Below are 10171 nucleotides of genomic sequence, written 5' to 3' on the forward strand. Positions count from 1 at the left end.
AAGGTGTCCCCATCCCCTCCAAGGATCCCTCTGAGACGCCCCCAGGGATTTGGGATGTCCTTGTCCCTCGAGGATGTGCCACCCCCTCCTCATTTAAGGACCCTGCCCTTTTAGGGGGGACACGCGCTGGCCACGCGCCCGGACAGCGTGAGGGGACACCGAGGGGACACCAACGGTGAGAGGGGACAGCGGGGACAGGGTGGGACAGGGGGACACCTGCAGGGACACCCCAAGTGAGCGGGGACAGGGGGACGCTGGGGACAAAGCGCCACCCCCGGGGACACCACCGGACATTTTTTGGGGGGGGGGGGTGGCTCCCAGGGACCTTTTGGGACATATTTTGGGGGGGGGGGGGGGTCCCAGGGCCATTTTTGGGGTGTCTTGGGGACATTTTTGGGGTGTCTCAGGGACATTTTGAGGGGTTCCCGGGGGCATTTTGGGGGGGGGGTCCCGGGGAACATTTTGGGACACTTTTGGGGGGTTCTCAGGGACATTTTTGGGGGGTCCCAGGGGCATTTCTGGGAGGGGTCTCGGGGCCATTTTTGGGGTGTCACAGCACAGAGCCCCCGGCGTTGTCGCGGTGTTTTATTGTAGCCACAGCCCCACGAGTGGATTATTATTTTGGGGGGGGGGGGGGGTCTCCCCCATTTCCCCCCCCCCCAGCAGCGAGGGGGGGTCGGGGGGCGCAGTTTGGGGGGGCTGTGGGCGAGGCTGAGCCCCCCCCCCCATTTACAGCAGTTACAGACATTTCACCTCAATTAACGTTAAAAAAATAAAACTGGGGGGGTGGGGGACGAGCTTGGGGGGGGGGGTGAGGTTTGGGGGGGCAATTTTGGGGGTTCAGCCCCCCCCCCATTTCAACTGGGGGGGGGTGGGGGGGGCACAGACGGACGTCACTGTGAGATGGGGGGAGGGGAACGAATTTTGGGGGGGTTTGGGTGGAGTTTGGGGGGGGGGGCACAAGCTTGGAGTGGGGGGGGGCACCGCTGGGCACCCCCAAACTCCCCCTCCCCCACCCTGGGGTTTATTCCGGCTTCTTCTTGGCCAGACCCGGGAGCTTCGCCTGGATCCTACAGAGAGAGGGGGCACAGCTCATTTGGGGGGGCCCCAGGGTTTTTTGGGGGGTCCCCAGGATTTTTGAGGGGTCCCCAGGATTTTTGGGAGGGGGTCCCCAGGGCTTTTGGGGGTCCCCAGGATTTTTTGGGGGTTCCCCAGGAATTTTTGGGGGTCCCCAGAATTTTTTGGGGGGATCTCCAGGATTTTTTAGGGGGGTCCCCAGGATTTTTTAGGGGGATCTCCAGGATTTTATTGGGGGTCCCCAGGATTTTATTCGGGAGGTCCCCAGGATTTTTTGAGGGGTTCCCAGGATTTTTTCGGGGTTCCCCAGGATTTTTTAGGGGGTTCCCCAGAATTTTTAGGGAATCCCCAGGATTTCTGGGGGGATCCCCAGGAGTTTTGGGGGGTTCCCAGGATTTTTTGGGGGGATCCCCAGGATTTCTGGGGGGTTCCACGAGCACCTACTTGGCCGTGAGGTCCTTGGTCTGACGGCGGACGAGTTCCACGTAGTGATTGATCTGCACCTGAATTGGGGGGGGAAAATGGGGATTTCAGGGGTGTCCCCCCATTTCTGGGGGTGTCCCCTTCACTTTGGGGGCGTCCCCCCATGATTTTGGGGGATCCCCTTTAATTTGGGGGGTTCAGTGTGGGCTCACCTCATATTTCTCGTACAGGGGCGGGAGGGTGAAGGCCAAGATGTCGGCTGGGGAAAAAGGGGGGCACAGGGGGGGTTATTTGGGGGGAACCCCCCCCGTGTGGCAATTCTGGGGGGTCAGCACCCCCAAAACCGAACCTTTGGGGGGGGTCTCACCGAGGATGAGGAGGGTGATGCCGTTGAACACGGCTCCCACGTAGGTCATCAACCACATGGCCAGGGCGAGCTGGGGGGGCACAGCACAGGTTTTGGGGGGTCCTGGGGGGTTTTGGGGGTCGGGGAGGAGGAGGAGGAGGAGGAAGGGGAAGGGGAGGAAGGCTCCGAACCTCCAGGGAATCCACCAGGTCCTCCACCAGGAAGAGGCGCAGCAGCAGCTGCAGCGCCCCGGGTCACGTGCTGGGCCACCAGGGCCGCGTGCGCCTGGAACGCCTCGGGGGACAGCGCCACGTCCACGTCCAGGTACGCCCTGGGGAGGGGGGAACCCCAAAATCTGTGTCTGCACCCCAAAATCCTGCCCTGAACCCCAAAATCTGCATCTGCGCCCCAAAATCTGCATCTGCACCCCAAAATCTGCATCTGAACCCCAAAATCCCCGCCCTGAACCCCAAAATCTGTGTCTGCACCCCAAAATGCCCACCCCGAACCGCAAAATCTGCATCTGAACCCCAAAATCTGCCTCTGCACTCCAAAATCTGCATCTGAACCCCAAAATCTGCCTCTGCACTCCAAAATCTGCAACTGAACATCATAATCCATCTCTGTCCCACCAGCCCTGGAACGCCTCAGGGGACAGCGCCAGGTCCAGGTACGCTCTGGGGAAAGGGGGGACCCCAAAATCCACATCTGCACCCCAAAATCCTACCCTGAACCCCAAAATCTGCATCTGCACCCCAAATTTTGTGTCTGAATGTGAAAATCCATCTCTGTCCCACCAGCCCTGGGAGGTGTCAGGGGACAGGGTCAGGTCTGGGTCAGAGATTGGGGTGAGGACACCCCAAAATCCCTGTTTGCACCCCAAAATCCTCCTCCACACCCCCAAAATCCCCATCCACACCCCCAATTGCCCCAAACCCACCCTGGGGATCCCCAAACCCCGCCCAGGGGATCCCCAAATCCCCCAGACCCACCCTAGGGACCCCAAACCCCCCCTGGGCACCCCAGACCCCCAGCCCCACCTGAAGGGGTGCCCAAACCCCCAAACCCCCTCCTGAAGGGGTGCCCAAGCCCCCCCTGGGGACCCCAGCCCCACCTGAAGGGGTGCCCAAGCCCCCAGCCCCACCTGAAGGGGTGCCCAGGCCCCCAGCCCCACCTGAAGGGGTGCCCAGACCCCCAAACCCCCCCCGGGCACCCCCAGCCCCACCTGAAGGGGTGCCCAAGCCCCCAGCCCCACCTGAAGGGGTGCCCAGACCCCCAAACCCCCCCCGGGCACCCCCAGCCCCACCTGAAGGGGTGCCCAGGCCCCCAGCCCCACCTGAAGGGGTGCCCAGACCCCCAAACCCCCCCCGGGCACCCCCAGCCCCACCTGAAGGGGTGCCCAGACCCCCAAACCCCCCCCGGGCACCCCCAGCCCCACCTGAAGGGGTGCCCAGACCCCCAAACCCCCCCCGGGCACCCCCAGCCCCACCTGAAGGGGTGCCCCTCGTCGGATTTCTGCAGCGCCTGCACCACGGCCCGGTACACGCGCAGGCTGATGGTGACCGAGAGCAGCGCCAGCGCCACGTGCGCCACCACCGTCACCGCGCTGAGCGTGGCCAGCGACAGCAGCAGCACCAGGCTGGCGCCGAAGGCCGCCGCGCTCTTCCTCACGTCCCGCCAGAACAGCAGCTCCTGCACGGCTGGGACAGACAGGGGGGACAGCGGTGAGAGGGGACAGACAGGGACAGACAGGGGGACAGCGGTGAGAGGGGACAGACAGGGACAGACAGGGACAGACAGGGGGACAGCGGTGAGAGGGGACAGACAGGGACAGACAGGGGGACAGCGGTGAGAGGGGCACAGACAGGGACAGACAGGGGGACAGACAGGGACAGACAGGGGGACAGCGGTGAGAGGGGGGACAGACAGGGACAGACAGGGACAGACAGGGGGGACAGCGGTGAGAGGGGACAGACAGGGACAGACAGGGACAGACAGGGGGACAGCGGTGAGAGGGGGACAGACAGGGACAGACAGGGACAGACAGGGGGACAGCGGTGAGAGGGGACAGACAGGGACAGACAGGGACAGACAGGGGGGACAGCGGTGAGAGGGGGACAGACAGGGACAGACAGGGACAGACAGGGGGACAGCGGTGAGAGGGGCACAGACAGGGGGACAGGGGGTGAGAGGGGACAGACAGGGACAGACAGGGACAGACAGGGGGACAGCGGTGAGAGGGGGACAGACAGGGACAGACAGGGACAGACAGGGGGGACAGCGGTGAGAGGGGGACAGACAGGGACAGACAGGGACAGACAGGGACAGACAGGGGGACAGCGGTGAGAGGGGGACAGACAGGGACAGACAGGGACAGACAGGGACAGACAGGGGGACAGACAGGGGGACAGCGGTGAGAGGGGCACAGACAGGGGGACATGGGGTGAGAGGGGACAGACAGGGACAGACAGGGACAGACAGGGGGACAGCGGTGAGAGGGGGACAGACAGGGGGACAGGGGGGGTTACAGGGGGACAGACAGAGGGACAGATAGGGGACAGCAGGGTCACACGGGGGGGACAGACAGGGACAGACAGAGGGACAGCGAGGTCACACACGGGGGACAAGGAGGGGACACGAGGAGGACACAGAGGGGACAAGGAGTGGACACAGGGGGACAGCGGGGTCACACACGGGGACACGGAGGGGACACGAGGGGGAATTAAGGAGGGACAAGGAGTGGACACAAGGGGAGATATGGGGGGACAAGGAGGGGACGTGAGAGGTGACAAGGGGGGACGCAGGGGGTGACAAGGATGGGACGCGAGGGGAAATAAATGAGGGACAAGGAGGAGACGGGGACACAAAGGGGGACACAAAGGGGGACAAGGACAGGTCATAGGGAGGACAGTGAGGGGACACAGGGATGACACGGGGTGACACAGACAGGTCACAGAGGGTGACAAGGATGGGACACAAAGGAGGACAAAGGGGTGACAAGGCCAGATCATAGGGTGACAGAGGTCACAGAGGGTGACAAGGAGGGGACACAGGAGGTGACAGAGGTCACCAAGGGTGACAATGAGGGGACGCAGGGAGGGTCACAAGAGGTCCCCACATTGTACCCCCCCCAATTTCCCCCAACGCCACTTTTCCCCTTCCCCATTAATGCACTAATTACCCTCGCTCATTAAACAGCCCCTTCATTACACACAGCAGTTAATTAATTACACCCCCCCGTTAAAACCAGGCGTTAATTAACTCCCCTCGATGTGCCGGCGGGTTTGGCCCAAAATTCCCCAGATTTTACCCCAAATCCCCGGATTTCACCCCAAAACAAGGCAGCCCTGGGCCTCCCCTCCCTGCTGCCCTCGGGGCTGCGCTGTTCCCATTTCTCCTCTTTTCTACCCCAATTTGGGGTCCACCCACAGCCCCCTCCCCCCCTTGCTGCTTTCGGCACCGTTTTGGGGTTCCAAATGCCCTTTTTGGGGTTCCAAAGCCCTTTTTTGGGGTTCTAAAGCCCTTTTTTGGGGTTCCAAATGCCCTTTTTGGGGTTCCAAAGCCCTTTTTTGGGGTTCCAAAGCCCTTTTTGGGGTTCCAAATGCCCTTTTTGGGGTTCCAAGGCCCTTTTTTGGGGTTCCAAGGCCCTTTTTGGGTCTTTACCTGCCAGGCGGGGCAGGGTCCCGGCCAGGGGGGGCCGGGGGGGGCTCCCCCAGTTCCTGCAGGATCTGGTGCTCCTGGACGGGGACAGTGGGGACAGCAGGGACATCCTTGGGGACATCCCTGGGGACAGCGGGGACATCCCTGGGGACATCCCTGGGGACAGCAGGGGGGCCCTCGGCCGGCGCCTCCTCGATGACGGTGTCGTCGGAGTCACCGGAGCTGTCGGCGTCCGTGGGGACAGCGGGGACACCCCCGGGGACGGCGGAGGTGCCACCGCTGGGGACGCCGTTCCCGGGGGCGCTGATGGCGCTCGTGATGCCGGTGACGGCGGTGACACCGCCGGCAGTGACGGTGACGCCGTTCCCGAGGCCGCCGAGGCCGCCCCCGATGCCACCGCCAGCGACGCCGTTGCCAATGCCGGTGACAGCGGTGACACCGGGGAAGCCGTTCCCCATGGCGGTGACACCGGTGACGCTTTTCCCCACTGTGGTGACACTGGCGACCCCATTCCCAATGGTGGTGACGCTGGTGACATCATTCCCCATAGCAGTGACACCGGTGACACCATTCCCCATGCTGGTGGCACCAGTGACACCTTTCCCCATTGAGGTGACAGCAGTGACACCACTCCCAATGCCAGTGACACCACTCCCAATGCCAGTGACATCACTCCCCACGGCAGCGACACTGGTGACACCATTCCCCGCTGTGGTGACGCCATTCCCAGCCCCGGTGACGCCGGTGACGCCATTAACGCCGCTCCTGCCGCCGCCGCCGTCCCCGATGCCATCCCCGCCGTCCCCGCCGCCGTTGTCCCCGCCGCGGTGCCGCTCCACCAGGTCCCAGGAGAGCAGCTCGCTGGTGAAGCTGCGCATCTCCCGCACGCAGCGCGACACCTCCTCCAGCGCCGCCGCCGAGCCGGGCAGGGGCCGCGCCAGCGCCGCCCGCCCGGGGCCGGTGATGGTGCCGGGGCCGGTGCCGGTGCCGGGGCCGGTGCCGGGGCCGGCGCGGGGCGAGGGCGGGAAGTGGCACTCGCGGCCCTCGGGGATCTGCGCCAGCGCCGGCCCGAACTCGCGGTCGAAGGCGGCGCGGTCCGGGACCACCTCGAACGGCGACTCCGGGGACTCGGGGGGGCTCGGGGGGGGACCCCGGTCCCGCCCGCCCGGCGCCGCTGCGGGGGGGGGGACACGGTGAGCTCAGGGGGCGCCCCGGGCCCGGCCGAGCGTCACCCCCGCTCTGTGCCCAGCGTTCGGTGGCCTCGGGGAATTCTGGGGTGCCCCCTGTCCCCCGTTCTGAGGGTCCCCTCGCGTTCTGTGGCCCCCGTTTGGTGGCTTCGGGCACCCCAGGGGGATTCTGGGGTGCCCCCTGTCCCCCGTTCTGAGGGTCCCCCCGTTCGGTGCCCCCCGTTTGGTGGCCTCGGGGAATTTTGGGGTCCCCCCCCCGTTCTGTCCCCACCATTCGGTGGCCTCGGGCACCCCCAAGGGGGTTTTGGGCTTCCCCCCCGTTCTGAGGGTCCCCCAATGCTCTGTCCCGCTCAGTTTGGTGGCCTTGGGGACTCCCAGAGTGGTTTTGGGGTCCGCCCTGTCCCCCGTTCTGAGGGTCCCCCCCGTTGTGTGCCCCCCATTTGGTGGCCTCGGGGGTTTTGTGGTGTCCCCTATCCCCCATTGTGAGGGGCCCCCCCATTTGGGGGCCTCAAGAACCCCCAGGAGGGTTTTGGGGTCCCCTCTGTCCCCCATTCTGAGGGTCCCTCCCATTCTGTCCCCCCCATTTGGTGGCCTTGGGCACCCCCAGGGGAATTTTGAGGCCCCCCCCTATCCCAGCCATGCGGTTTTGGGGTCCCCACGCAGATTTTGGGGTTCCCCCCCATTCCAGCCATGCTCCCCAAAATTCAGGGGTTCCCCCGATCTCAGCCAAGCCTGGGGGCGGTTTTGGGGTCCCCCTGCAGAATTTTGGGGTCCCCCGATCTCAGCCATGCGTGAGGGTAATTTTGGGGTCCCCCAGAGAATTTTGGGGTTCCCCCATGCGGGGGGGGGGGTCAAGCGGCGGCACAGAGGCTCCCCCCAAACCCCCCCAAATACACCCCAAAATCCAGGGAGGAGAGACCCCTGCTTGGGGCTAAAAACCCCAATTTTGGGGCTAAAAATGCCCATTCTGGAACCAAACCCAAACCCAATTCTGGGGCTAAGAAAGAACATTTTGGGACCAAACCCAAATCTCATTTTGGGGCTAAAAAAGCTCATTTTGGAACCAAACCCAGACCCCATTTTGGGGTTAACCCCCCCCCATTTTGGGTTCAGATTGATGTTGGGGGGGGACACCCCAAACCTGCAGCTTTGGGTGCTGAAAATTGGGGGTGTCCCTCTATTCATTTTTGGGGTGAAACCGCCCAGTTTTGGGTCTGGGGGTTCCTTCAGCCCCTCCCCATTTTGGGGGGGATTTTGGGGTCTCTCCCCCCCAGTTTTGGGTCTGGGGTTCCTTCAGCCCCTCCCCATTTTGGGGGGGATTTTGGGGTCTCTCCCCCCAGTTTTGGGTCTGGGGGTTCCTTCAGCCCCTCCCCATTTTGGGGGGGATTTTGGGGTCTCTCCCCCCATTCCAGCCCCCCCAGCGGCGGGTGGGACGCGGCGCAGGCGGGTCGGGCATTGGGGGGGGGGGGGGGGGGCAGGAATTTTTGAGGCCAAAGCACAGAAAATGAGGAATTTCACCTCGAGCAGCAGCGGGGGGGGCGTGCAAAGCTTTGGGGGGGGAGGGGAGCAGCCTTGGGGTGCAGGGGGTGAAGCTGGGGGGGTCACCCCGAAAAAAGGCCAAGAAACCGAGATAAAGAGCAGGAAAAGAGAGCAAAAGAAAAATGTCTGGGTTTGGTCAGTTTAACCCTTTGTTGCCCCATTTTTGGGGGGGGAGGGGGGGCTCAGCGGCGTTTGTGCCCCCCCCCCCAAAAAATCCAGGGGTTATTTTAGGGGGATTCCCCCTTTGATGTGACATTGAGACCCCAAACCAACCTTGGGGAGCCCCAAAATGGCTCTGGGGACCCCCCCCAAATCCAGGGGGCTTTTTTAGGGTGGGGGGCTCCCCGATTCCCCCCTCCCCAGACATTTTTCTTTCTGAGGATGAAGGAAAAAAGGAAAAAAGGAGGAAGAGAGGGGCAGACTTGCCTGGTGAAGCCGCAAAGAGAGAAACGGGCTGGGAGGAGGAAGAGGAGGAGGAAGAGGAAGAAGAATTGGGGGGATCTGCAAGAGAACACAGAGGGTGAGAGCTCGGCACCCCCCAAAAATGCCCCAAACCCCCAAAATCCCCCTCCCCCCCCAAGGAGGCGGGGCCGGCACGGCTTCATCGTCGCCAAAATCCACCAGGAAAATTCCAGGCTGCAATCCCCAATTTTGGGCATTTTCACCTCGGTTTTTTCCCCCAGCTCTGGGGGCAGGGAGCGGCGCAGGGACGGGTCCCGAGGGGGGCACCCCTAAATTCCCTCCCCGAGGGGGAGATTTGGGGTGAAACCGCGGAGTTTTGGGGTTCGGTGGTGCCCAGGGGTGGGAATTGGGGTGAAATGCTGGGAATTGCAGAGTCAGGATGCTCTGGAGCCATGGATGGAATGATGGGCTGTGAAATTCCCGCTCCCCAAAATCCGAGGCAAGGACGGACGGAGCAGCACCAGGTCCCCAACGACCCCAAAAAACACCAAAGTTCCCTTTTCTGGGCATTTTCCCCCCCGTTTTGCTGAGAGATGTGGGGGTGGAGGTGTCGCTGCCCATCAAAGCCAACCTCTCAAAATCTTCTCCACCGACCAAATCTCCACTTCAAAGCCTCTTTGTCCTCTAAAATCTCCCTATAAAAACTTATTTACCCCTTTGAAATCCCCCTAAAAGCATCATTCCCCAAAATGTGCTCCTCCAAAGGTCTTTTCTTCTCTGTTTTACCCCAAAACTTCTTTAACCCCTCATTTCTGTCCCCCAAGCCCCTCAACCTCACAGAGACCCCCAAAAGGCCTCAATGCCCCCTCAAGTCCCTGCACCCCAAATCCGCTCCCCCAAGGCCTTTTCTGCCTCATTTTCCCCTCTCGTTCTTCCCTCACCCGTTTCTAACCCCCTCTAAAACACTTTTTACCTCACACCGAGCCTCCAAACGCCGCTTTTCCGCCAGATCTTCCCCCCAAAGGCCTCCTGCTCCCATTAACCGCCGCCTCAAGGCTTTCCCTCGCTATTTCTGCCCCTCCCAGCCGGTTTTTACCTCACACCCAACGCCCAGAGGCTCCTTCCCCTCACGCCCCCGCCGAGGCCTCACCTCCCGCACCCCCCTCAGGCCCCGCCCGGCCCTTACCGAAGCCCGACATGGAACCGCCGACCAGGCCCCGCGTGGAGGAGGCGGAGGACGAGGCCACGGAGGTGGACGAGGAGCTGGAGGAGACGAGCGAGGACTGCGCGGCGGGATCGGCCATGGCGGCGGCGGCGGCGGAGCGCGGAACGAGCCCGTCCGTGCGGGGCGGCGGCCGCGCCCCGACTGCGGGGGGGGCGGTGCCGGCGGAGGCGTGGCCGGCGACAGCAAACCAATCAGCGCCCCGCACCTGCTGCATGTGGGAGGAGCTGGAGCGCCTGGACCAATCAGAACCTCGGCATGGCGGCGCACCGCCCTCCCGCCGCAGCTCGGCGCTGATGCGCATGCGTATAACGA

General features: G+C 63.3%; 1 protein-coding gene across 1 annotated transcript; it reads right to left on the minus strand.

The window, feature by feature from the left end:
- Positions 1-950: 950 nt before the first annotated feature.
- RTN3 (reticulon 3) lies at positions 951-9992 on the minus strand. Its single transcript, XM_054295141.1, is given in 8 exon segments — positions 951-1070; positions 1522-1580; positions 1713-1759; positions 1868-1937; positions 2038-2094; positions 2096-2177; positions 3336-3546; positions 9821-9992. Coding segments are annotated over 8 exon segments (690 nt in total). The 5' UTR covers positions 9939-9992; the 3' UTR covers positions 951-1024.
- Positions 9993-10171: the final 179 nt, after the last annotated feature.

This window comes from Melozone crissalis, unplaced genomic scaffold (assembly GCF_028551555.1).
Source record: "Melozone crissalis strain CALT ecotype California unplaced genomic scaffold, PUWL_Pcris_2 ptg000533l_1, whole genome shotgun sequence".
Lineage (NCBI taxonomy): Eukaryota > Metazoa > Chordata > Aves > Passeriformes > Passerellidae > Melozone > Melozone crissalis.